Source organism: Selaginella moellendorffii, unplaced genomic scaffold (genome assembly GCF_000143415.4).
Source record: "Selaginella moellendorffii unplaced genomic scaffold, v1.0 SELMOscaffold_15, whole genome shotgun sequence".
NCBI lineage: Eukaryota > Viridiplantae > Streptophyta > Lycopodiopsida > Selaginellales > Selaginellaceae > Selaginella > Selaginella moellendorffii.
Window position 1 is genome coordinate 1,760,824 of NW_003314276.1, and position 24,809 is coordinate 1,785,632.

The 24,809-nt window shown below is 46.0% G+C and overlaps 5 protein-coding genes and 1 non-coding gene across 11 annotated transcripts; 1 reads left to right on the forward strand and 5 right to left on the reverse strand.

Moving 5' to 3' along the window:
- Nucleotides 1–8,751: 8,751 nt before the first annotated feature.
- On the reverse strand, nt 8,752–10,856 carry LOC9641292 (E3 ubiquitin-protein ligase At1g12760). The gene is made up of 5 exons (XM_024675730.1): nt 10,036–10,856; nt 9,832–9,951; nt 9,594–9,726; nt 9,353–9,529; nt 8,752–9,245 (listed from the first exon to the last, which is right to left on the reverse strand). Exons 1-5 carry the CDS (start codon nt 10,551–10,553, stop codon nt 9,042–9,044), a joined length of 1,152 nt encoding a protein of 383 aa, XP_024531498.1. The 5' UTR covers nt 10,554–10,856; the 3' UTR covers nt 8,752–9,041.
- Nucleotides 10,857–11,798: 942 nt separating this feature from the next.
- LOC9641293 (transcription factor TGA2.3) lies at nt 11,799–14,489 on the reverse strand. Of its 2 annotated transcripts, none has more exons than XM_024675677.1 (13): nt 14,239–14,489; nt 13,964–14,046; nt 13,834–13,901; nt 13,685–13,752; nt 13,547–13,608; nt 13,395–13,493; nt 13,277–13,327; nt 13,138–13,197; nt 12,982–13,059; nt 12,850–12,904; nt 12,496–12,767; nt 12,189–12,428; nt 11,799–12,133 (listed from the first exon to the last, which is right to left on the reverse strand). In XM_024675677.1, exons 3-13 carry the CDS (start codon nt 13,845–13,847, stop codon nt 11,987–11,989), a joined length of 1,146 nt encoding a protein of 381 aa, XP_024531445.1. In that variant the 5' UTR covers nt 13,848–13,901; nt 13,964–14,046; nt 14,239–14,489; the 3' UTR covers nt 11,799–11,986. The 2 variants fall into 2 exon arrangements, with proteins under 2 accessions (XP_024531445.1, XP_024531444.1); XM_024675676.1 differs by having other exon boundaries at nt 14,102–14,489.
- A 502-nt stretch (nt 14,490–14,991) lies between these two features.
- LOC9641294 (urease) lies at nt 14,992–18,699 on the forward strand. 4 transcript variants are annotated; one of them, XM_024675716.1, is made up of 17 exons: nt 14,992–15,134; nt 15,188–15,258; nt 15,308–15,353; nt 15,409–15,514; nt 15,579–15,721; nt 15,783–15,893; nt 16,017–16,180; nt 16,250–16,613; nt 16,670–16,918; nt 16,976–17,113; nt 17,182–17,273; nt 17,335–17,464; nt 17,523–17,681; nt 17,769–17,939; nt 17,994–18,128; nt 18,215–18,286; nt 18,359–18,699. In XM_024675716.1, the coding sequence occupies exons 1-17, from the start codon at nt 15,009–15,011 to the stop codon at nt 18,578–18,580; spliced, it is 2,499 nt and encodes an 832-aa protein (XP_024531484.1). In that variant the 5' UTR covers nt 14,992–15,008; the 3' UTR covers nt 18,581–18,699. The 4 variants fall into 4 exon arrangements, with proteins under 4 accessions (XP_024531484.1, XP_024531486.1, XP_024531485.1 ...); XM_024675718.1 differs by lacking the exons at nt 14,992–15,134; nt 15,188–15,258; nt 15,308–15,353 and having other exon boundaries at nt 15,415–15,514; nt 16,049–16,180; XM_024675717.1 differs by lacking the exons at nt 14,992–15,134; nt 15,188–15,258; nt 15,308–15,353 and having other exon boundaries at nt 15,450–15,514; nt 15,569–15,721.
- A 377-nt stretch (nt 18,700–19,076) lies between these two features.
- Nucleotides 19,077–22,102, reverse strand: LOC9633174 (protein NRT1/ PTR FAMILY 8.2). 2 transcript variants are annotated; one of them, XM_024675757.1, is made up of 5 exons: nt 22,016–22,102; nt 21,165–21,347; nt 20,771–20,988; nt 20,122–20,663; nt 19,077–20,056 (listed from the first exon to the last, which is right to left on the reverse strand). In XM_024675757.1, exons 2-5 carry the CDS (start codon nt 21,331–21,333, stop codon nt 19,138–19,140), a joined length of 1,848 nt encoding a protein of 615 aa, XP_024531525.1. In that variant the 5' UTR covers nt 21,334–21,347; nt 22,016–22,102; the 3' UTR covers nt 19,077–19,137. The 2 variants fall into 2 exon arrangements, with proteins under 2 accessions (XP_024531525.1, XP_024531524.1); XM_024675756.1 differs by lacking the exon at nt 22,016–22,102 and having other exon boundaries at nt 21,165–21,714.
- Nucleotides 22,103–22,978: 876 nt separating this feature from the next.
- TRNAM-CAU lies at nt 22,979–23,050 on the reverse strand. Its single transcript has one exon. It is a non-coding gene; the product is annotated as a tRNA-Met (tRNA).
- A 12-nt stretch (nt 23,051–23,062) lies between these two features.
- Nucleotides 23,063–24,785, reverse strand: LOC9641295 (secretory carrier-associated membrane protein 2). Its single transcript, XM_002970857.2, has 12 exons — nt 24,703–24,785; nt 24,451–24,540; nt 24,330–24,395; nt 24,230–24,263; nt 24,057–24,179; nt 23,900–23,977; nt 23,738–23,831; nt 23,640–23,685; nt 23,506–23,573; nt 23,402–23,450; nt 23,263–23,328; nt 23,063–23,191 (listed from the first exon to the last, which is right to left on the reverse strand). Exons 1-12 carry the CDS (start codon nt 24,769–24,771, stop codon nt 23,123–23,125), a joined length of 852 nt encoding a protein of 283 aa, XP_002970903.1. The 5' UTR covers nt 24,772–24,785; the 3' UTR covers nt 23,063–23,122.
- Between the last annotated feature and the right edge of the window lie 24 nt (nt 24,786–24,809).

Sequence of the window (24,809 nt, forward strand, 5' to 3'; positions counted from 1 at the left end):
CTTGGACCAACGCATGTCTTCTCTAATCCATGGCTTTCACCCACAACACCCAATGAGTTTCTTCTCTTCCAGCCAACATGCCCATTATTGATTGGCCATCCAAATATCAATGTGATTTTTCCCACAACCATGGCTACCGACCTTGGTCTAGGCCTAGGTTCCAATGGCTTTAGCTAGTAAGAGTTGCTAGATAGGATTGTAAGGACAATGACAATGGATTTATCTCCAGTCAGCCAAACCCTCTTGAAGAAAACCATTAAACAAGATAAGGCACATGCAAAAGGAAATGGATAAGACCCTAGATATAAGATTTGCTGTTGTGTGAGATCATCTGGGCCGGAGAGATGTTGACTTCTGCTAGGGTATCTAGGGGGAGAGGTCCTTCATCTCCCCACCATTTGTATACCAACACGGGCACACACATTTGCATTGAGTTAGAGAATCTAGTGTCAATCCAGTATGCAAGGAAGTAAATCATTCTTCAATAGTCTAAGCAATCATGCTTAACACATACCACGAAGATCCCCATGCTCAAGTGGTGCAAGCTCCTAGGCCTCCATCTCTAGCACTGGGCATTGCTAGTCCATTGCTATCTATTGGGCCATAGGGAAAGTTAAAAATAAAAAAAGTTTATTGTAGTTTGTCTTTTATGTTTTAAGGTATAGTAGGAGAGGAGTTAGTTGATATAAAGCTTCTTTGTATACAATATTGATATATAAGTGATTAAATTTTTCATTCTACTTTGAGGAGTCTCACTCATAACCTCCATAAATCTTATTCCAGACTTAAGGCTCGCTAACCCTGAGAATGGCATCCATGCCACTTAACCTTTGCATTTGGTCTAAGTGCTCCACATATCTGATCCTATGACTAACACCCAAAGGTACCACTAATATATCAGCCTGTTAGGCAAAGGCTATGCTCATTCACCTTTGTCACACCGATAATCCAACACCACCTACATCACAATCCCGTCTCTCAAAGACTAGCCATCCGTCCATGAGTACTCACCCCATATCCACTCTTTAGCATCCTTAAAATGCCCACAAATATGGGGAACAACCTTCCCCAATATCCCTTTTCAGTCCCCACCAAGTCCTTTTCTGTCGATGGCTGCGTTCATCAACATTGCCATTGGGTTAAGGCCCATAGACCTAACTACTATATCCCACTGTCCTCTAGAATTTCCTCACTATGTGACCGTATCCTTGGTCATTACACCAAAGGATTGCTCCTTTTCCTTTCTACAATCAAGAGCTTTCAAACAACATTTTGGAACACCGTAGCCCTATGTGAGCTTCATGGGTACTTTCCCCACCTTTCGCCTTTGGGTGCTCTAGCCATGGGGCTAGAGCGAGGTTTCGTTGAGCCATGCCAAATATCCAAATAGTGCCACCGATGCTTGGATTGGGAGTATCGACCATTCAATCTCATGGGGGAGCTAAAGCCAAATTTTGAACACTTCACCAATCTACCCTACTTGTCTATCCATATTCACTCTAGCTTTGGACTCTTTAGTGGATATATCATCACCTAATATATGGGTATAGCCTTCTTGAATCACATTGGCATTTCCTAGCTAAATTAGCTCTACTGGGGTCCAACCCCCACACTCTCCCTACTATACTTTTGGAACCCCTTGCAACCCCCTCCCCCCCGGGGACGATCGCTTTGGGCCTTCACCTAATAGCCTATATTAGTATTCAAACTCGGACTCAGATCGGACTCGGTCTCAGTTCGGACTCAGACTTGGTATTGGTCTTGGTCTCAGTCTCGGTCTCGGTTCCATCTTGGGTTCCATCTCGGACTCCATCTTAGACTCCATCTTAGAATCCATCTCAAATCCATCTCGAACTTCATCTTGGGTCCATCTCGGATTTCATCTCAGATCCATCTCGTTTCATGTTAAAGATAGAAAACATAACTTTGCTCAAGAATAAATAAAGTTTCTCGGGCATATGGTAGGCAAGGATGGGCTCAAGGTGGACCTTAAGAAGGTCCAAGTGATCCAAGAATGGGAGTAATCATCAAATATATATAAGTTAAGGGCATTCTTGGGGCTATATAACTACTATTGAAAGTTTATTAAACACTATTCAAGAGTAACCCACTATAACTATTAAGTCGGGTGAAATCTAAAATGAGGTGCGTGATCAAGATCCTAGCTCAAAGTTACTCATTACACTAGCAATTTTGATTGAAAGTCATTCACAATATCTACTAACCCTCTAAGGGAAGTTCGAAGGTAACTTTGTTAAGATTTTTATTGACATGGGTGCTTCAGATAATTTTGTGGCTGCAGACATAATCTAGTAAGCCGAATTAATGATATAGTGGTTAGGTGAACCAAGAACTATAAAGTTTATTCAAGATAGCTAAAGCACTAATGAGTTTTGAAAACATCTTTCTCAGTGTTTGGCATACTCCTCTAGTTTCTCACTATAGATCAAGATATTGTTAATATAGATGACCATGAAATGATTCAGATAGGGTATAAAAATATGGTTCATCAACACTAAAAATGTTGCCAACACATTGCATAACCCAAAGGGTATCACTAAAAATTTAAAACTCCCATACCTTCTCTGATAAATTGTCTTTTTAACATTTTTCTTTGCTATCCTAATCTAGTAGTATCTTAACCTTATGTCAATCCTCGATAAGTATTTTACCTTTCCCAACCTATTGAACAGGTCCTCAATCCTTAATAAAGGGTTTTTGTTTTTCTTTGTATACTTATTGAGCAACTAGTAATTTATGCACATACACATAAAGCCATTTTTCTTTTTCACAAATAACATCGGCAGCCCATACAACAACTTACTCAATTTAACATACACTTTATTCACCAACTCCTCAAATTAGTGTTTGAGATCTTTGAGTTCTTTTTTGTTCAATCGATAGGAGGGACAAACCACCACCTTAGCACCCTCGACCAGCTTGATTTTATGTTCTATCAGTCGTGCAGAGGGTAATTCTGCCAGTAACTCCTTTGGCATGGTATTTTGAAATTGATATAATACCCACTAGATCAGTAAAGGTACTTCTTTTGTTTCCATCTTTTTGTCACTACCCTACTATGAGTAAGCACAAAAATACTGCCCTTGTTCCTTTAATGAGTTGTCCTCTCGTGGATACTAGGTTCAAATAGCAATCATACATTACTTTACCTTTAGATCTTAGGCCTCCACCCTAGATAATTCTCCTTAAGCATTCGCTAATACCATCAAGTTCCTATTTTGTTCATGCAAGATTACCATAAACCGATTGAACCAATTCATCCTAAAGATCATGTCAAATCCTGCTATATTTAACATGGTGAAATCCATGTCTACTTTCTATGTCCCTACTTTGACTCTTGCTTGCAACCCCAATCTAACTCTCGCAACAAGGAGATTCTATGGATCCACCACTAAATGCACCACGTGCTCCCGATCAAGGGCTCTAAGACATCCAAGAATTTCACACAAACAATCTCAACCTCAACTAGAGCATTTAGTCTTATAGTTATGCTTCTATAACTTAGCCATGTTATTTGAGTAAATTATATCTAGCAACTCTTAAGTTAAATAAGGTTTTCCTAATTTGTAAAGACACTAAGGTCTTTTGTCACCCACTTGATGAAAGGATCACTCACACAAAAATGAAATCTCTTACCTTATATTTTTAGAATTAGCAACATTCATCAATAAACTTCTTTGCCCTATTCTAAGCCATATGTAAATTTTGTTTGCACCATAGGGTCTCCATAGATGAAAGGTTGGTGTTGGGAAATGCCACAAGAATTGGCGAGAATGGATGGCTAGAACATTGCCACATTTGGAGAAACATGGGAACATTGATCTACTTGACTTCCTACGATCCTAGGTTATGCTTTATACTATACTTGGAATGACATCCTATCTGCGTGGCCATGGTGGTGTGGTTATTTACATATGTGACAATCTTACCCCCTCATTCAAACTTTTGGAATCTGATACAGCCCACCACTACCTTGCCCTCCAGATCTAAGTCAAAGACAAAATGGAAATCATTGTAGCAATATGCTACTTCCCCCCTTGTATGGGTACTCACAAAGACTGACCCATATGCCTCCCGGAAATATATCCTCAAATGTGGTGTTGCAGTTCATCTCAGGGATTTAATGTTCATATTGCCCGCTACCAATTGGCCTCTTGTTGCCTCACCCACCCATGACAATCAGAAGACATTATCCTCAATAGAGCTAGCAAACAATTCATACAACTTGCTGATGCTACTAGTCTACACTTTCCCAATGGTACACTAGAGTGGCAATCAACAATAGCCTTCACCTGTTATACACCTTGAGGCAATAGTGTCATAAACTACACACTCATCAACATGGAATTGGACCCTCATACCACAGCATTTCATCTCTAGAGCTCTTCTAACCAATGGGTATTTGACTATCACCCTACCACCATGATCAAGGCTACCATCTTTGTCCCCATTGTTCCCCATTTACAAAATCACTAGTGAACGTGTTGCATTTTACCAACAAGGGGTGGCAAAATTGTGGAACTCTAATATTTTTTCTATACCACCTACCAAGCATGCTTTATTGCTCTTTTCCATCATCACCATAGCTGCCTAATATACTTTCCCATAATGCAAGATAAATCACATTGGTAGGTTCCCAAGAGTTATTTGGTGGGATGATAAATGTGGTCAACTTCATCAAATTAAACAATAAAAAGTCAAACAAAGTGCTCCTAATGCAGCAATCTTCCAGCAATATTTTCAATGACTATGTAAATGGAAACAACACTAATCCTATATTCAGAAGAACTTAGAGAATGTACAGCAATTTCAAATGTCACCTCATAAAGCTTTCAAGATTCTCAAAAAGCTTGGAAATCCCATCCTTCTTAACAGCACTAAGATTTGGGTGAACTATTTTAGACAGCTCTACACCTAACACATAAGAGACTCTACCACTTCCCAATCACAAGTTCCAATCCAATTTAGTGAAGATGACATTCTCACTATGATAGATTGTCTTCACAAACAAAAAGCCCTAGATGCCTGGGGTCTCACAACTGAATTGCTCCAAGAATATGACAAGAAGTTCTTAGCATGCATACTCTGCCCAATCTTTGAACAAGCAGCAAATGAAAATTTCCCTCAATAATGGACTCTAAACCATGTAAATCTGGAGATCCTATGGTCCAAGAAAATTATCAAACCATTATGGTGAGCTATCTTCTCCATATTCTAGGGCATCACCTTGTCTCTTGGAGTGAGACCAACTCAAAACAAGTTGCTGGCTTTCAACCTAAATTAGATCATCTCATCACACTGTGAACTGTGTATAAATGAATGATACACAAGAAGAAGAAATTGTTTTATTGCTTTATAGACTTTTGTAAAGCATTAAAGCATTTGACACAGTCCCATGAAAGGAACTTTTTCAGTGACTCTGAGAGCCACCAGAGTTGGTATAGGCCATTCAACAACTCCATGCAACAATACTTGTAGAATATCCAAGAAGTCAACCAGTGGAATGCACAATAAGCAAGACTGTCCCTTATCCCCTATGTTGTTTAGATTGTACATTGATACATTGAAACACTTCTTCATGACGAAATTTTTTTTGACATTCTACCTCCTCCTATATGCAGGTGATTTGCTCCTGTTTTCCACAACTCGTCAAGGCCTCTAGCACCAGCTAGATTTTCTTGTGACCTTCTGCTACACTACTGGTTTATTTGTGAACCTTATGAAAATATAGATCATGGTATTTGGTCATCCACGACAACCAAGTGACAACAATGACCTCCATTACCAACACCACTTGCTGGTCAAAGTAGAAAATTACAAGTATTGGGTATATGGTCCACCACAAGAATCCCTAGAAGGCTAGGACAATAGAATGCATTCAAGGAGCCACAGGAGCATATTACTCACTCCAGAGTGATCTCAAGCAAGCTTTGGAGGAGGACAAGAGAGATCCTTGCTACTACTGCTACCACTGCCGCTGGTGCTAGCATCTTTCTTTCAAGCGCATTGGCAGTGAAGCAAAGCAGTAAGGATTCTTGGTATTTTTTTATAGGATGCGAAGTGATCAATATCCTCACATATGCTAGGGAGGTTTGGGGTCTTGGACTACCACAAATGATATAGAGATAAATGGAACAACTTAACCGTTGGTTCCTGAATATTGAATTTGGCTGCAACAAAATAGCAATTGGGATCTTAATTATGGAATTTGGCTTGCTCTTGATGAACTCCAAGTATGGAAAAACACAATGCTACATCCTCAACCTCATATGCACTATTCAAGATAAAATGGTCAAATATGTTGTCTCAGATTCTATCAACCTCATTAGAGATAGCAAAGGTTGGTGGCACAATCTTCGCTCTTGGACAAAAGATTTGGGCATGGATCTTGAGGCCCTCCTTCACGAAAATGCCACAACTGTCCCAGGCCATTGGCTTGAGTGAGCTTTCTAATAATGGTGGCTTCAAGGGGCTTAACATGATACAAGATTCCAACACTATCTATTAGCTATCAACCTGCAACAATTTATTGGTATTGCTATCGGGATGACACCACCGCAGAATCCTGGCATGCTATTGAGTGGGACAACATTGCCTGCACTCAGAAGTTGGTAATTATGAGGGATGCAAGTTACCCTGGGAGGACTGGATCTGTTATTTATGCGCTGAAGACATTGAAACTGTCCTACACTTCACTCTGCATTACACTGCATACAAACAACAATGGCACAAAGAACAATGTTGAAGAATGTCCCCAACTCCACACCAGCAGTACATAGGATTGAAATAGCTGTTATTATTACTATTAGATAAAATGATGGTGAACGGTATTTCTTCACCACATAAATTAATTTATTTGTTTTTTCCTTCAGAATTGGAGCTATGAGCACAACAGAAACGTAACAGGACAAATTCGCATTGACAGGTTCAATGCTCCCAATTTGAATCGATTTTATTTCCTCCTGTCAACCAGAGCTGGGGCTTGGGTAAAAACCTAGTTTTTCAATGTCAATATATCAAAGGTCGGAAAGAACCACCTATTAAAAACTGCAAACACATCTTTGAGTGAGTTCCTTGGGTTCAGTTCAGACACTAAACGTGTTCATTTTGGACAGCTCCAGATCCTAAGCAGCTGAAATTTCTCTGTTTGCAAAGCTTTGGAAGCTTACGGCCCCTTTCTGTGAGTTATGCTCGATGATACAGGCTCGATACGCTAGGAACAAATCCACATTTCCGAGCAAAAGCAAATCAATCTGCCGGATGGAGCGGACCAGATTCACATTGTCATCGACGACTTTCGCTCCACTATACGAAGGTTTATTATTTATATTTTTGCTTATCATCAAAAGATTCTATTGCCCTGACCATCTAGAGTTTTTCACCTCCTCGGCCTCCTCCTTCCTTCTCATGTCTACCAGATGCTGACAATACTTCTCTCCTCCGACCAAGCGGGCAGGAGCTTAAAGGGAGGTGCGTGCCGCTGGGGACCGCATTTCCAATCTGGAATAGGCAGAACATCGATCATATCTGCCTCGGACAGCCGACGGTGTACTTGGTTGAGCAAGTCCTCTCCTGGTACCAGCACCCTAAGAAAAGATGCGGGTTTCATTCGGTGGAGCCGCTTGAGCTCACTGTACATCGGCTGGGTTTATTGCGGAGGTGGAGCGAAGGGCCAGTCTTCTTTGGTAATGCAGTAGCTTGCCTGCCAAAAGAATGTTAGCAAGGCTATTGATCAAGAGATATGTCTTACCCAAGCATCGGCTTGCTGGTGCCTGGAATCCGACTATCAGCTTGGATGTCTCGAGGAGACACTTCTCCTCCGGGAAGAAGTCCGAGTCGGGCAGGCCCGTGGTCAGCAAGCGCTTGTCCATGTCCCGCACCACTTTCAGCATGTCTCTTCTATGCATGACTTCCCAAAGCCGCTCCACCTTGGCACAGCAGCATTCATTTTAGTGATTCAACGCATGAGACCTAACCTTTCGTTCGCACCTTATTTCTAAATTCGGTGATTTTTAGGGTGACGCAGAGTTGTTGTCACTGCCTACTGAGATTTAAGGGGGATAAAAACCAAGTTGCAAGTTTGCTTGAAGGAATAAATACCACGGGTCAAAGCTGGTACAAAGTGCAATTCAGGGAAAAACAAGGTGCAATTTCTACATCTGGGGATGCACAAATTGGTGGGGCAGAAGGTTTGGGTGCAAGATAAAGGAGCTGAAATTGCTATCATTGCAAAATACATGCTGTGTCAGCAAGGTTTTGAGCTTGGAGATGGTTCCGTGGCTTTTCAAAACAACCTTGTCAACCTACTGGGGTGACACGGATGACTGGAGAGATTGACGATGGGTTGACGCAATCATCTTCTTCCCACAAGTAGTGGACAAAAAAGCAATGGAGAAAGAGCCATAACTGCAATATGCATGGGCTGCCCTTCTCTGGAGGTTCAAAAAAAGGTGATGTGTGCTCAAAAGGTGGGGAGACCAGACCAAAATCATGGGATGCAGTTGTTTGTCCACTCAAATGCAAATATTTGCGATCCATCTCAGCTTTCCTGTCTAGTTCTGGTACTAAACCAGCTTAGAGGTTCCCAAGACACTTTGTAAATGGAATAAAGTAAAGAATATTCATAGCTGTCTCGCCACCAATCCAGAAGTATATACGTGTAAAACTACACCAATTTTTTGGTTTTTCGATCGCTCAAGTTCATCTTTCTCTACTTACAATGAGCACTGATTTGTTTAAACATGTTTTAATTCGGATACTATCTGACAAAGATCCCATTCTGAGAGGTTTTAGGAAGCATTCTTTCAAATGTAGCACTTCTCATGGGTGGGTGCTTTCTTCTTTGAGGCTGGAGGATATTGGGTTGAGCTGAGCCAGCTGAATTTGATAACATCAGAGTTTTGTACAAGAGAATTAGCAGCAGCAACACAAGCTCTTGAAGCAGCCGCCAGCGTTTAATCTGTCAAAAATCTGATCCTCTGCTCCATGGAAGAAAAGCTGGAGCTTGTTTGCTGCTTGCTTCATACCTCGTCTTCACCACCAATGGAATCGCTGCGCCTGCTGCTGCTGCTGCTACTCCGGTGGATGATGTTGTACTTGCACAGGGGGCAAGTAGCGTTTATCCTCAGCCACTTGACAATGCACGAGCCATGGAAGTGGTGATTGCAAGGCAACTCACGCAGCTCCGCGTCGTCTTCGTACGAAGACAGGCATATGCAGCACTCCTGAAACACAAACAAAACAGTCAATTCCACCAAACACAAAGAAGAAAGAAAAACCAAATTTTGCGAAAAGAAACAAGCGATTAGCAGCACACCAACCAGCCACTTACCGCATCCTCGGCAGAGAGCATGCGCTGAAACAGAGATTCCGAAGAGCACATGACTCCACCAGCAGGCAGTGCTGCCTTGTCCTCTTCGTCTGGTTTGGTGCTACTGCAACTGGGATTTCTCACCCTCTTGAACTTGAGGGTGGGCAATACGCTGATGTCCTCTTCGGAGGCACCCTCCTGCGTGTGAAGGAAATCCGTCAGCCTTTCGCTTGTACTCAACCAAGCAACTAAACACACGTACCTGATCCACAACAGCGTAAAGGATGGCAATTATACACGGAAGGCAGCAGCAAACGGCAATGCCTATCATACAAGCCAGCGCGACGCAAAACACCACGAAAAAGACGTCGAAGGCCAAGAACACGATGCACAGCCTGCAAGCAAAGTTAAACAAGAAGTGAGTAACGCTCGTCGAGCCATGGCACCTCACAAACAAAGGCATTGAATGGAATGCGAGCGAGGAAGGAGGAGTTAATTACCAATAAACTCGCGGGGAGCTCTGGACCAGAGCCTCGCTTCCGGCAGTAATCCAGTAGAATCCCACGACCCACCATACGAACGAAAACATGGTGTTTGCAGATTCCAGCCGTTTGGCCAAGCTGCAAAAAGGAAAAAAGGAAGAACCAGTTAAAAGACTGTGCTTTTCTTCATTGCTCAAATGCTAGCTAAAGAAGAAGAGGTACCTGATGTGATCGATCTCGTTGTCTTCCATGTCCTCCAATTCCATCCCAGCCCCGGAAGATCGCCTCCTTCGCCGCCTCCGGTACTCGCTCACAACGCACGACATGTGGAGTACACACTGTAGAGCGTATCCCAGCACCCAAATGCGAAGAGGAGTGCACGGCTGCTCGCTCTGGCTGATGACGAGCACCACTAGAGCCACCGTGACGAAGGCCAAATTCCAGATCAAATCCAGGACCACCACCGGCCGCGAGTAGGCCCAATCGCTCTGCCGCTCGTCAAGCTGCTCGACCGCTGTCTCGCGGACGAGAATGGACGATTCTCGCATCACCCTGCCACTCCCGGCGTGGCGGAAAAACCTCGCGGCTCCCTGTATCCTACCTCTACCGCTACTTCTCCTCCATTCTTCCTCGCCGGAGCCACTGCTGCTGGTGCCCGCCCCTAGAAGTGGAGACATATCTACAATCACGGCCGGCGTCGATCCAGGCGGAAAATGTAGCACGGAATCCCCGCTCTCCATGATCCTTGTCGATCGATCGATCGATCGATATTACGGCTTGTCCGAGCTACTGTACTCCCAGATGAGGCGACCGCGGCGAAGAACTGGGGGAATCGATCCCCAAGAACCGAATTGGCCAATCTTTGATCCCGATCTTACGAGCCAAGCCTGCGCGCACGCGAATTCCATCACTCGCGAGTCACATTTCCCGAATGAAACCGATCGATCGATCGACAGTGACCTCCACACGCCGCCAGCGTCCGCCTCCTGCCAAGAACAAAGCACTCACGCCGAAGTCCTCGTCGGGGAAGATGGAAAGCCCTAGGCTTTCTTAGAGCCACAAAGTCCGTCGTGGCCACGTCCAATGCCGCAAGGCCACGTCGGACGTGGGGCAAAGATGTAGCCGTTGGGAGTGTGCCACGTGGCGAGCAATTTCCTCATGCTAAACCGTACACTCCATATCATAGCGGCATACTTTCTGGTTGCTTTCATGTCATTATGGCGAGGGTTCTTTCCAGGCCTGATTTTTCTTCCCATTTCTTAGGTCAGCTTTTGGGAGCTTTCTATAAAGATTATTTTTTGGGAGCTCATTTTTCTAAAGATATTGTAAAGGATTCTTAGTTCATCCAAATCTTGTTGAGTCTAAACAATGCTCCAAGGATTTTTCCACAGATCCCAGGCAAAATGTCAAGAGACGTGGTATGACAATGTTGGCACACATAAATTACACTCGGGAACGGATGGAGGTCTCTTTCACATCCATCTTTGAAGTTTCTTAGAATGTTTGGTGGGAATGATAGGGATTGGGAACAACCAGCTGTGATGAATTCCTTTGAGAAATACAATTTGCCCCAAGTCATGACAATATTGTTAGGTTTGAGGTGCATGATTGAACACTTTCATATGCATTCCCCAAAGCAAAGCCCAGTTGCACCACTAGAAAACTTTTCCAAAAAAAAAATTCAGAAGCAGTTGCACCAGCCAGGAAGACATTTTTTTTTTGTTTTTCTGGTTTTGTTTTGTTTTTCTTTTCTATTTAACTGCCGGAGCGGCATGAAACATGAGAGTTGCTTCAGAATATGTACTGAGAAGTTTTCAGAAGATGCGCTTGTCTCACTCTAGGCTAGTTCTCAGTCAGACTGGAGGGTTCACGAGTCTCGGAATCAAACTTTTCTCTGTGTGAACAGCACAACTTTGGTGGCAGCAAAAAGAAGCCAACTTTGAAAGCTTCGAAGCTTACTTTTAGACGAAGAGAGAAAGCTTCACTGAAGTTTCTAAAGAGCTGAAAATTATAATAGGAGAGAAACTTAAGCATACCTTATATTTACATGGAAGGATTATAATATGGAAAGAGTTGTCTACTGCTATCGCTAGGCTGCTCCACTACCGATTGTACAGGCACAAGAAAAGGAAAAAGCGTAAGAATTTGCGTAAGCCTACCTCCTACTCGGGACTTATTCTCGTGGCCTGGCAGCCCACAATGAGCTCAGCGCTCTCAATCGTCCAAAGTAGTCTCCAATCGCTAGAAAGGCTCTCGCCGCTTGACGAGTCGTCAATATCCTGTGCATTTGCTGGAGCGTTTGATGCCGAAGGTTATCAGCCTGGTAGAAGGAAAGTTGAGACAACAATCGTGAAACCACAGATACATCACATCACCTGGCGAACAAAGTTCTCGAGCGTTCCCAGCTTTCCCATCGCCATCGCCATTTGTCCCATATAGTTGGCGACATTCGACGCAGCGCCCAAGGAGCCAGTCGCCAGGGTGTCCGCGAGTGACTGCTGCAGTGCCTCCATCCCCTGGGAGAGAGCATCCTCGGCCTGCTGCGACGACTGTTGTAGATTACAAATCCCCATGAGCTGCTGTTCTGTAAGGGGTTCAAGCTGAGGTATAAGTATCTGTGGTGTCACACAAAAACGTTAAGCACTTTCGGAAAAAACGAGGAAAAGAAAGACACAGCAGCACCTTTAGAAGTTCTGAAGGCCGGAATCCACCCATCCACATGAAGCACCTCTCGGCAGGGGTCTTCCACATACCGGAGACTAGATGGAAGACATCCGACTTCGCAGCAGCTGTTTTCAGCCGAAATATCTCGTCGTAGTGGGACATGGCGGCGTCAACCAGGACCCGCAACTCATCGTCCGAGACATGAGCTTGCAATGACGTTCGTAGTTCGGTCATTTGTCGCTGTTGCTCCTCCAGCCACCGCCCGTACTCCATGTCGAACGCAGCAGCACCTGCACTTCCAACTGGTCAGCGCTGGATTCCAAAACGGAAAAACAATAGAAACAGAAAAAACCACATGACTTTAACGCGTACCGCTGCTCGCCGCCGCATGACTCTGATCGTTTGAATACCCTCCAAGATAGAATCCCTGCAAAAGGCCTCCGCATGGAATGTCTTTATGCTAAGCTTACGCAACGCGGACGTCAAGCCAAATGATAAGCGTACCTGTTGCCTGGCTCGTTGCAGCTCTTGCTCGAGTTGATTTAGCTTCACCCTGCTGGATTCCAGTTGCTGTACATAAGCCTTGAATTCACAGCCAGAGAAACCATGCTTTGTCAGAGGCAAGGTGGAAAAGACGAGATGATATTTTCAGTCCTTCACCTTTTTCCTCAAGCGGCTTTTCCGTGCGGCCTCGCGGTTCTGTGCAAGACGTCGAAGTGTCTAAATCACCAGCACGAGAAACAATGACACGATCAAACCCTGAAGTTGCTGTTGCAGCGAAATGCAATGCCAGGCGTACCTTTGAGTCGAGGTTTTTGGTGGACGATGGAGTTAATGGTCCATCCTCGGACTGTAACGTACACACGAAAACAACGCACTCGTGAGACTCTCCAAGTGATACAACATCGATTTCAGACTTTTTGATCGCCATCGTCGGTAGAATTTCCCTTCTGCGGACTGCTATCGGCCATGAGAGCGTCTTCCGATCGGTGCAAGTGCGAGGCCACCGATGTAACCTGGGAAGACAAAATATCAAAACCACTCAGACAGACTTACGTGTTTGTTTCACCTTGCTTGAACAATCTACGACAGTGGTGATAAAAGCGGCTGACTGGTTCAAGACGGTGGAGTCTAGCGAGCAATAATTGATATGTAAGCGAAGACGGGAGGAAATATGAGAAGATTTTTGGTTTTTATGGAACCTCACCTTGTTGACTCAAGGAGGCGGAATCATAAACTCCAGAGCCGATTTTGGAGTCCCTACAAATGGCGCCCCTGTTGGTTGGTTCCATCCGATTCCACACACGAAAAAAACCAATCAATCAATCCAAAAGACCCAAGCTCTGCTTTGCTTACAGCAATTGCTCCATGTACTGTTGCTCCCCAGGAATCCAAAGTCAAGAACTTCGCAATTCCATGTCCTCCTGTGGAAAGCAATAAGACCCAGCACATTCTCGTTAAAGCTCCTCATGCCACCACTTCTTACCTTTGGAAGTTCTTGGTCTCATAATTCTCGCGGCCCAGTGTTCTTCATCCCAGCTCCCTGCCGATGGGAGAAATCGCTAGCGACTGTAGAGCGGAGAGGAGAGAGTTGTAATCGCGAAGCACTGTGTGATTAAATTACTTGACACCCTTTTGACTTCAAATCCCTCCCCCAAGCCATCACATTTGCTACCTCACGCTGACATCACGAGCTCCAGGCACACAAAGTTTCCACGCACAGTCTCCGCGAGGAGCGGGCGAGAGAAGGATGAGCGAAACCTGATTGAGCGAATCCCGCGATGATCGACCGATGCGCCGTCTAGCGCCGCTGCTGCTGCCGACGACGAATTCAGCCGCTGCTTCCACTTGCGCGGCTTTGAAATCTTCGCGTGAACAGGCGCCTGGGCGTGGAAACCCTAGCTACACAAGAGATTCTTCGCCCTTGTCCTTGTCCGCCATAGCCACGAGAGAGAAGGAAGCTGAAACAATTTTCCTGATTGGTAATAAAAGTGGAGTAACTAATGCAATTATCTGCCTCCGTTTCTTACCTTTACTTGGGGCCCATACATGCCCGTGCCATGGCATACGCCGCGCATCCGGGCCGTCCATGCCACAGCGCTCGAGATTGGTCGGCCGCGATGGCGGGAAAGACCCGATGGGCATGGTATGAAACGGCCATTCAACTGTAGTAGGAGGACCCTTCATGCACGTCGCAGGGACGAGGTCTCTGGCAAAGAGGATACGGCCGTGACGTCCCGTCAAACAGCACCACGGGACAACGCACGTCACATCATGACTGCGATTGCCAGCAGCACACACGCCACGTGTCCTATACTAGTTAGGTCAAACGCTTTTTCTAGGTGGAAGCGGGGTTAGGGCTAGCTAAAGAGGTCGGATATTCCTTCCTGCCAGAGGATATGCTTCCTGTTTTGAATTTTAGGTTAAAACTTCTGGATGATTGAAGCACAATAGTTTTTTAACCATATTCATGGTTTGACTTATTGGATAGAAAATCCTAGTTTAGGTCTCGAGTGTGAAGAGTGGAAAAAATGAGGCTGGGACCAAAAGAGATTGACAAGCTCTTGCTCCATGAAGCTGGGTTTTTGGCACAAAAGAGACTTGCCCGTGGGTTGCCTCTAAATTACCCCGAGGCTGTGGCTCTCATTGCCACACAGGTATGTGTTTAATGTGGAGCTTTTCTCGCGGATTAAATCGATAAGAAAACCAGGTTTTGGAGTTCATCCGGGAGAATAAGAGTGTGGCCGAGCTCATGGATTTGGGAAGACAGCTTTTGGGAAAGTAAGCTTTTGATAATATTTTGCATGGATTGATCTGGGATTTTTTGCAGGAGGCAAGTTCTTCCGGAAGTGGGGCACCTCCTGGAGATGGTCCAGGTATTTTTTTGCTTTTTTTTTCCCGAAGGTTTTATGGTTTTTGGATGAAACGAAGGTGGAAGGGACATTTGCGGATGGGACTAAACTTGTAACTGTGCACCATCCCATTGTCAAGGAGAATGGAGACCTCGCATTAGCTCTCCATGGCTCTTTTCTGCCTGGTAAGTGCTTATACTCGATCCGGAAGAAGCGCCTCGAAACAGAAGTTTTGGAAGATCTTTCCAGTTCCAAGCGTGGATGTTTTCCCCGAGTTTCAGGAGCAGCCAGCTCCAGGAATGCTGGTTCTGGCTTCGGGACACATTTTCATCAACGCTGGACGAAAGGGTCTCAAGCTCACAGTTTCCAACACTGCCGACAGGCCTATACAGGTAAGGTTGCTTCAGAAACACGCAAGAAATCATCAAAGTCTCTCTTTGATGTTGTACACAGGTCGGTAGCCACTATCACTTTGTCGAGACAAACCCGTACCTTGTTTTCGATCGAGAAAAGTCTTACGGCATGCGTCTCAACATACTCGCTGGGACTGCTGTCCGTTTCGAGGTACAATGAGTTGCTTGTCTTCATTTCTTCTCTATCGTTTTTGGTTCCTTTTCTTTTCTTTTTTTTCTCGACACTGTAGATAATAGCATGTCAGTGTTTTTTTTTGTGCGTGTTCTTCGTCAGCCAGGTGAAACTAAGACTGTTGCACTGGTCAGCATTGGAGGAAAAAGCGTTATCCGCGGAGGAAACGGTATCGCAGAGGGTCCGGTTGATTCGTCTCGACTTCCAAAGATCATGGAGGAGCTGAGCTTGCGGAATTTCGGTCACAAGCAACAAAACGATGCGTTGTAAGCTGTTTTCTACGTTTTCCTAGCCTAGTTGTCGATGACCTTTTGTCAATTTTTTCTTCTCCTCAGGCCAGTGGAAGATGCGTCCTGTCCAATCTCTCGTGAAGTTTACACAAACATCTTTGGACCAACCACGGGAGACAAGATCAAACTCGGCGACACCGAGTTGTATGCGCAGATCGAGAAAGACTTCACTTTCTACGGGGACGAGTGCAAGTTTGGAGGAGGCAAAGTGATCCGCGATGGGATGGGACAGGGAACCGGCTACAAGGCCGACGAGACGCTCGACACAGTCATCACAAACGCTGTGGTGATCGACTACACGGGAATCTACAAAGCGGACGTAGGCATCAAGCATGGTTACATTTGTGGGATTGGAAAGGCTGGAAATCCCGACGTGATGGACGCGGTATCGTCCAACATGATCGTGGGAGTAAGTTCTTCTATCATCATCTTCCTCGCTACTAAGTTATTGTCTCGACAACACAGGTAAATACGGAAGTTGTGGCTGGCGAAGGACTTATTCTCACGGCCGGAGGCATCGATTCCCACGTCCATTTCATTTGTCCCCAGCTTTCCACTGAAGCCATTGCGAGTGGATTGACAACTTTGATCGGAGGTGGAACCGGACCAGCTCACGGAACTTGTGCAACGACGTGCACCCCTGCTGTCGATCAAATGCGGCTCATGCTACGCTCCACCGATGATTTTCCAATCAACTTTGGCTTCACAGGAAAGGCAAGCGAATCGATCAAATTTTCTTGTCTAGAGTGTTTACTAACGAGTTTTTCTCAGGGAAACTCGTCCAAAGTCGAAGGGCTTGACGATATAATTCGAGCTGGAGCTATAGGACTGAAACTACACGAGGATTGGGGTACTACTCCAGCTGCGATTGATCGCTGCCTCGACGTCGCAGATAAGTTTGATATCCAGGTATTGCGCAACCGTGAAAGAAGTTGTGAAGTTCTTTTTATTCTTCACTTTGTTTCACTTCTTATCAGGTGACTATCCACACCGATACTCTAAACGAATCCGGCTGCGTCGAGCACTCCATAGCAGCCTTTAAAAACCGGACGATCCACACTTATCACAGGTAGAACTTTTCTTTTCGTTTCACTTGTTTTTCCAACTCTGGAAGTGTCTCTTTCTACTAGTGAGGGCGCTGGAGGCGGCCATGCCCCCGACATTATCAAAGTTTGTGGCCTTCCAAACGTTCTACCATCGTCCACGAATCCGACCAGGCCTTTCACCAAGAACACGATCGACGAGCATCTGGATATGCTGGTAGGAGGAAAAAAAAATCGGTTTCCAGAGCTTCTAACCGGGATTTCTTGTCTGATAGATTGTCTGCCATCACCTGAATAGAAACATTCCGGAAGACGTAGCATTCGCGGAGTCCCGGATTCGAAACGAGACCATTGCCGCGGAAGATATTCTCCACGACATGGGAGCTATCAGTATGATGTCTTCGGACTCTCAAGCCATGGGAAGAATAGGCGAGGTAAGTTACTCGTTCTCGCAAACTTCTTCTCTTCTCCTTTTTTCACTTTTGTTTTGTTTTTGTTCTTTCCGGTTTGTACACGACTAGGTGATCACTCGATCGTGGCAGACTGCGCATAAGATGAAGCTGCAAAGGGGGCCTTTGCCGGAAGATCGTGAAAACAACAACGACAACTTCCGAGTGAGACGTTTCATCGCGAAATACACCATCAATCCCGCAGTGGCACACGGTGTGTCTCACATTGTTGGCTCCATCGAGGTCTGTGATCTTATGTTCCTCTTCGATGAATTATAAAAAAGTGATTTTTACCAGGTTGGAAAGCTCGCAGACTTGGTGCTATGGAAGCCTGGCTTTTTCGGAGCTAAACCGGAGCTCGTTATTAAAGGTGGCGACGTTGCTTGGGCGCAAATGGGAGATGCCAATGCCAGCATCCCAACTCCAGAACCGGTAAAAAGTCCTTCCTTCGTTCGTGGATAGTTTTTGTTTTGTTTTGTTTTCTTTCTTACATTAACCTTTGATCATTAATGATACAGGTTATAATGAGACCAATGTTTGCAGCGTGTGGCAAAGCTGCTAGCTCGTCTTCCATTGCATTTGTGAGCAAAGTAAGCATCATATCACACATTTTTCCTCTCTGTGTCTATTATATTCTAAGTTTTCTTTTGTCTCTCTTTTAGGCTGCTAAAGACTTGAATGTAGGCCAAGCTTATGGCCTCACTAAAAGGATCGAAGCAGTGAAAAACGTAAGGAATCTAAGCAAAGCGGACATGAAACTCAACAGCGAGACGCCTTGCATCGAAGTGGACCCGGAGAGCTATGAGGTCACTGCCGATAACATTCCACTGGTATGCTCCCCAGCGGAAAAACTCCCACTTGCCACAAACTACTTCCTCTTCTAGCCAAAAGTGTTATTTATAGTATCACTCAGCCTTTCTGCTCGAGCAGCGAACAAAGAAAGCCCAAGCTTGAATTATTATGTACAAGAATCTCAAATGATAGCACAATGTTGTTCTGGTTCCATGATGGTTGAATTGGAAGCTCCTCTCAACTTATTGAATCATATGAAATATGCTGATGTGATACGTTGTATGTGAAGAGCTCTTATTCCACGTCTTCCACATCCAACAGTGTAGAGCATATATAAAAGCGCAAAGTTGTTACAGCACTCAGGCTGGAAGCCGCCCGTCCTAAATTGTGGGACGAAGAATCAATTATTTTGATCTGATAAATAGCATGAAAGTATAAAAGTCAATAAAAAAAAAGACTATGGACTTCTATTCACTAGCTTGTGACGTGTCTTCGAAACTTTGAAACTTTCGACCGGACATTACTATGGTGTATACATGTGCTTCTGAGAAGTCTTGGTAACTAATGCTTGAGTAGAATTGCAATGACTTTGGAAAAAAGAGGTGATTTATAAGATATAACAAGAACTATCTGGTTTTTTTCACTCTTGTTACTGAGATTCCAATGAGCTTTGTCTTGCGAGAGCCATGGTGGTAGTGCCAGTGATATCGGGACCGATTGATGATCCAATTCCAATATCTCCCACATTCTTGTAAGTATACCACCTGGCGCACAGAACATAGATTCCAAGATTGATGATGCTGAGAAGGGTGAGCAGCCAGTAGAAGTAATCAATGTGAGCCCTGTTGAGATTGTCATTGATCCAGTTGCTGTCAACCCCGCCACCTTTTGTACTTGTAAACTTGACCACCATCTCCACGAGCAAGCTGCTAATGAAGCTCCCGATGGAGATGGTGCTGAGATAGAGCGCGGCTCCAATGCTTCGCATGGAATCCGGGGCTTGATCGTAGAAGAACTCGTTCTGGCCGACGGAGATGAAAACCTCGCAAACTCCCGTGAGCGCGTACTGGGGCAAGAGCCAGAATGCGCTCATCGGGACCGTCGTCTGGGGGCGATCCAACAGCCCGTGTTGCCTAGCCACTCGCAAGCGCTTCATCTCCACCAGCGCGGCGATGGCGATGGAGACGGTGGAGATGACCTGCCCGATCCCGATGCGCTGGAGCATCGTGATCCCGCGCTCGTTGCCCGTGATCCGGCGCGCGAATGGCACGAAGTAGCGGTCGTAGAGCGGCAGGATGATACAAATGGTGAGGGTGATGAAGAGTGGGAAGGAGGCGGCAGGGATCTGGAATCGCCCCAAATGCCGCTCCATGGTGTCGCCCTGGTTGAGGAAGAAGGTGCCCACCTGGGCGAAGACGCTGCTAAAGATGAGGTTCGTGAACCAGATGGGCATCACTCGCACCAGGAGCTTCACTTCCTCGACTTGGGTCACTGGGCACAGGCTCCACGGCTTCACTTCCTTGCTCTGCAGATCCTTCTCGCTCACCACCGCCGCCTTCTCCAGGAATCTGCTCGCGATCAATCGAAGTAAGCTAAGATTGTTCTTCGCAGCTAGAGCTAGAAGTTTACTTACGTGAATTCTTTGCTCCTGGGGAGCTTCCGGATGTGTGGGAACTGCGCCTCCTTGTCGCTCAGCTCGTACAGCTTCTCATCGTCGTCTGGAACGCTCACATTCCACTTCCTGGTGGCCGCCACCAGGACCTGGGCGACGCGGGTGAAGGGACTCCCAGCGGGCTTTTGGGTGCGATAGTTTGATCTCCCGGAGAAGAAGAGGAGGGTGGCGAGGGCGACGACAGCAGCGGCGCCGCCCCATCCCCACGTCCATCCGTAAGTCACCTGGATGTAGACGAGGACACTGACCGAGAACAAGTTCCCCGAGCTGATGCTCACGAACCACCAGTTGAGGAAGGACATTTTGCGCTTAGATTCCTGCGGGTCTTCCTCGTCGAATTGGTCCCCCGCGAAGGAGGTGACGTTGGGTTTGATCCCGCCGGCGCCCAGCGCCATGAGATAGAGCGCAAAGTAGAAGAATCCCGACTGGATGGAGCTCACGGGCTGGTTTTGCTCGGCCTTGATGCCCGGGACGCTGACGGACATGGTGACGAGAACCAGAGCCTGCGAGGAGGATGAATCATCAAGATACCCAAAAGTTCACAATGGAATCTAGAAAGGTGGAAGGAACAGAGAGACAAGGATGGCATTTTGGAACTTGGGAGCTTTACCATGAGATAGATGCAGAGGAAGATGGACAGGGTGAGGTATCGGCCGAGGAAAGCGTCGCCGAGAAACGCTCCCAGGAGTGGCGTCAGGAAGAGAGTTCCGCTCCAATTGTTCACGTTGGTGGCAGCGTCTGCTCGATTCTCGTGGAGCTGCTGAAAGAGATAGTTGGCCAAGTTGGAAGAGATGGCGTAGTACGCAACTCGCTCACACACCTCGCAACCTGGTGATCGTTCACAGAGACACACAGTTCCATCAGGAACAGGGAGGGGAAGATAAAGAGAAAAGTATTAGAAGAAAGATGGAGATGATCAAGAAAGAGGAGTATAGATATCGCAGCAGCATGAGAAGCGAGTGTTATTCCGTTTGTCGCAAAAGGTGAGTGGGACATTTGCTTACCGAAGATGAGCCAACAGGCTTTCCAGTTCCCGCTTGTCGATTTCCTCGACGGTCTGTTCCACACGTCGGTGGCATTGTTCGAAACCAAGTCATCGGGCTCCACGAATTCATCGCTGCTAAACTTCTTCTCCTCCACCGCTGCTGCTGCTGCTGCTGCTGCTGCGGCCATTCCGATCGATCGATCTGGCATCGCCAAGAAACAAAACACTCGAAAAATCGTAAGCTTTTCGACGAGAAACTCTATAATGGCTACGAGGAGCAAACAAGTTCTCAAGACTGCGAGCTTTGGAGGAGGATAAGAGAGATCCTTGCTACTACTGCTACCACTGCCGCTGGTGCTAGCATCTTTCTTTCAACCGCATTGGCAGCGAAGCAGAGCAGCAAGGATTCCTTCTTCCCGGGATTCACAGAAGAAAATGGAAAAGTATGAGAGAACTGCCCGGGTTTGTGTTTGGGCGTTATAGAAGAGAGAAAAACTTCGAGCAGGAGTTTCAGTAGGATCCCCCGCGGCTGTACTGGATGCAAACAATCATTTCCAGCCCAAAAGATGGAAGAAGAAGTTGAAAATTCTTCGAAGCGAGCGAACAAACGAGTGAGAGAGATGGAAACTAGCATGACACAAACATGCAATGCAAGAACACACCTCTCAAACCCTCTCTCACAAACAAACACACAGACACACACACTCACACGCACGCTCACACCCAAAGTGTGTACAAGTGAGTTTAGTATGTCTTTGCTGGTACTATATAAGACTATCAAAACCAACCAAGATTGGAGAGAGGACAATCTATATGAGCCCAACACCATATAAATGCGTCTTCTTAAGAAACTAGGAGCCAAGATCTTACAGGAGATTGAACTGCTGTACTCACGATTCGATGAATGGATTGGCAAGAAAAACACACGAGAAATGGAGTGGAGTTTGATCAATTGCGCTTAAGCTTGTAGCGAGCTTGGATCATAGGTTGTGTGACAAGAGACGTACTTATATACCATGCCAGGGGGAGACAAAGAAGGGACACCACTACGCTATAAACCAGCTTATTAGCAAAAGTTTCTAGCATAGAAAAGAGAGAGAGACAGAGAAGCTATAGCATTTCTAGCGATTTGGTGCAATTCTCCCCCTCAATTTGAGGAAGTGGGGCTGTAAATTAATACGCGATCGCGATCGGTACAGATTCTTCAAACCGTGATATCACACCGTACAAAAGCTTTGCCAGTGGGAATCGCATATTATGTTTGCTAGTACTGAATTTACATTAGAGATCCATATATTATGGAGAGAATTTTTTGCCAGCAACATATATATAACACTGCGCTCATAACTTGGCTGGATCACCTCGTGGCTTTCGGAGGGACAGAGATTCTTTGCACCGACAATCAAATAGATCCCCCAAATCGTTGTCCTGCAATGGTGGAACTTTGGTTGGTTCTCGCGGCTCTTGGCTTCAAATGCCTCAAAGTTCTAAAAACACAGTCCTTGGTGGTTGTACGGATAGGAGTCTTCGTGCCACAAATCCTTTATCAATTATTTATTGGCACATCGCACCACCAGTTAGCTATAAAGGTAAATGTTTCAAGCTTCTATAATTTGGAAATGGCATGATTTCTTCAGAGGTGCCAGCAGAAAATTAAACAGTGGTTTAGAGAGAACATGAAAAAAGAAAGTCAGCCAGCCCAACGATGCACACAACAAAAATCAAAACGAATACAAAAAAGATCAGTCAAACAAAGAAAAAAAAAAGGTTTGAAAGTCAGCAGTCAGCTCCGAGAACAAGGAAAAAGGGGGAAGCTTGATCTCTGAGCTAGAGTATCAGAGCCAGGTTTCGATCCTGGGACCTGTGGGTTATGGGCCCACCACGCTTCCGCTGCGCCACTCTGATAACGCGATGATAAAAATCGCAAACGATACCTTGACATTCTGCAAAACTGACAAAGAAGTGAACGAGCAGTTTTTAAGCTCCGCCGGATTGCCTCTTGGACTCCGCCGCCGCTCCGCTGTTTCGGAAGTAGCGGTACACTTGCTGCATGATTCAAAGAAGAACTCACGAGCGATTTAACCAGGATCAATCTTGCTCTTTTTTTTCGGTTTTACCTGGAGTACCCAGATGCACAGCAACGTTTCCAAGCAGAAGAGAGCAAAGCCGACGAGATAGAGGATCTGGAACATGAAGGTATCAATTAGCGAGTTGGCAAGAGAAAGAGTTTGCGTTTCCAAGGAACAGATTTTTTACCCCGACTCCAACCGTGTTGCTAAACACTTGCAGCGCTGGCAAGATACCCCTGTAAAAACGAGTCATTCGTGAATCAACGGGATAACCGGACAGTGATAACTCACGCAAGGGACTTCCCCTTGAAGACGATAGGGGGTCCAATTGACGCGACGATGCAAAAGCAAATGTGGACCTGTAGAGCTGGGTCTTAGCACTCATATCTTTCGAAAGAAACTTTGATATGGAAATCGTTGTGTACCAGATAGCAGAGGAAGAACCATCCAAACCGCAGGCCACTGTCGCTCCTGGAAAAGCAAACGAGCTGAAGAAACGTCCCGTGAGAGTGACACACAATACCTCATTGCTTTGTACAGAGGTCGATACCACAGTCCATACGATCCGGGAATTCCAGCTAGCATGTAAATGATCGCGAGGAACCAGATTTGGACACCTGCGGCACCTTGACTTTAGCACAGCAAGAAAGAAACAACCGATGATAACAGCAAGATTGTGATATACCGTAGGAGGAGCTGACGGCTTTGTGAGCCCAAGCTCCCGAGACAGCGATGAAATTCCACGCGAGGCACAACACGAAGCCTGTACGAGAGAGAGAGAGAGAGAGAGAGAGAAGTTCGTAAAGCACAGGCTTTCGAAAGAAGCAAAAACAAAAACGAACCGAGCCAGCTCGCGAAAGCCATGTACTGTAGGCGTTGAAGATGCAATGGAATGTCGCGACGAATGTCATGGCGGATGATCGGGAAAAAGGGAGGCCAGTTCTTCTCCTCTAGAAAGATTCCAGCTGCATAAACTTGTTTATCATCGAAGACATAATAAATCTGGACAGCTTACCTCGCGCAGCTTGTGCTTCCAGCTTTCGCAGCTCCTGAAACAAAGTAAGCATTTCTCTTTAAGGGAGGGAAGAAAAACATTCCAACAGGGGGCTACTTACTTGCTCACGCCTGGTCAGCTGTTCTTCCTTCTCTTTGAGCTCCCGTTCTTTCTTCCGGATCGACTCCTGCCACGACGACACACGGCCAAAGCTCGAATCTTTTGCACGTAGGGCGGCTTACCGAGCGATCGGAAAGAGGTATTTCGTCGGTCGCGTCGCGAGAAGAGGTGAATCTCTCCGCGGCGAGCGTCGGCAGCCTGGGGCCAGCCTGCTGGAACGAAAAACACAGGGATTTCAGCAAAAAGAACACAATGCCAGTCAAATCCGTGACATGCATCGCCGGAGTGGCCGCAAGATCGCGGCGGCGGAGGCTAAGAAGCAAAAGAAGAGCTCGAAAGATCCCGAGCGAAGCTCGAGCGCGCGCGACACTCACCGCGAACGCAAAGGGATTGGCGCCTCCTCCATCGTCGTCCTCAAAGGGATTCTTGTCGACGCCAGGCATCTTTCCGCGGCGAGCTGCTCAAACCCTATCGACCGTCG

Excerpts from the sequence above, each read along its gene's own strand:
- LOC9641292 (XM_024675730.1), bottom strand. The coding sequence starts at position 10,553 with ATGGAGAGCGGGGATTCCGTGCTACATTTTCCGCCTGGATCGACGCCG. Across the intron at positions 9,530-9,593 it reads TTTACGCTGTTGTGGATCAG|GAGGGTGCCTCCGAAGAGGA; the intron begins GTACGTGTGTTT and ends CTTCACACGCAG. Across the intron at positions 9,246-9,352 it reads TGCTCTCTGCCGAGGATGCG|GAGTGCTGCATATGCCTGTC; the intron begins GTAAGTGGCTGG and ends TTTGTGTTTCAG.
- LOC9641293 (XM_024675677.1), bottom strand. Across the intron at positions 13,328-13,394 it reads CCGACGATGGCGATCAAAAA|TCCGAGGATGGACCATTAAC; the intron begins GTCTGAAATCGA and ends TGTACGTTACAG. Across the intron at positions 12,134-12,188 it reads TCGAGAACTTTGTTCGCCAG|GCTGATAACCTTCGGCATCA; the intron begins GTGATGTGATGT and ends TCCTTCTACCAG.
- LOC9641294 (XM_024675716.1), top strand. The coding sequence starts at position 15,009 with ATGAGGCTGGGACCAAAAGAGATTGACAAGCTCTTGCTCCATGAAGCT. Across the intron at positions 15,135-15,187 it reads TGGCTCTCATTGCCACACAG|GTTTTGGAGTTCATCCGGGA; the intron begins GTATGTGTTTAA and ends TAAGAAAACCAG. Across the intron at positions 15,259-15,307 it reads GGAAGACAGCTTTTGGGAAA|GAGGCAAGTTCTTCCGGAAG; the intron begins GTAAGCTTTTGA and ends GATTTTTTGCAG.
- LOC9633174 (XM_024675756.1), bottom strand. The coding sequence starts at position 21,354 with ATGCCAGATCGATCGATCGGAATGGCCGCAGCAGCAGCAGCAGCAGCA. Across the intron at positions 20,989-21,164 it reads AGCCTGTTGGCTCATCTTCG|GTTGCGAGGTGTGTGAGCGA; the intron begins GTAAGCAAATGT and ends AACGATCACCAG. Across the intron at positions 20,057-20,121 it reads CCCAGGAGCAAAGAATTCAC|ATTCCTGGAGAAGGCGGCGG; the intron begins GTAAGTAAACTT and ends GATCGCGAGCAG.
- LOC9641295 (XM_002970857.2), bottom strand. The coding sequence starts at position 24,771 with ATGCCTGGCGTCGACAAGAATCCCTTTGAGGACGACGATGGAGGAGGC. Across the intron at positions 24,541-24,702 it reads CCAATCCCTTTGCGTTCGCG|CAGGCTGGCCCCAGGCTGCC; the intron begins GTGAGTGTCGCG and ends TTTTCGTTCCAG. Across the intron at positions 23,832-23,899 it reads AGCCGTCAGCTCCTCCTACG|GTGTCCAAATCTGGTTCCTC; the intron begins GTATATCACAAT and ends AAGGTGCCGCAG.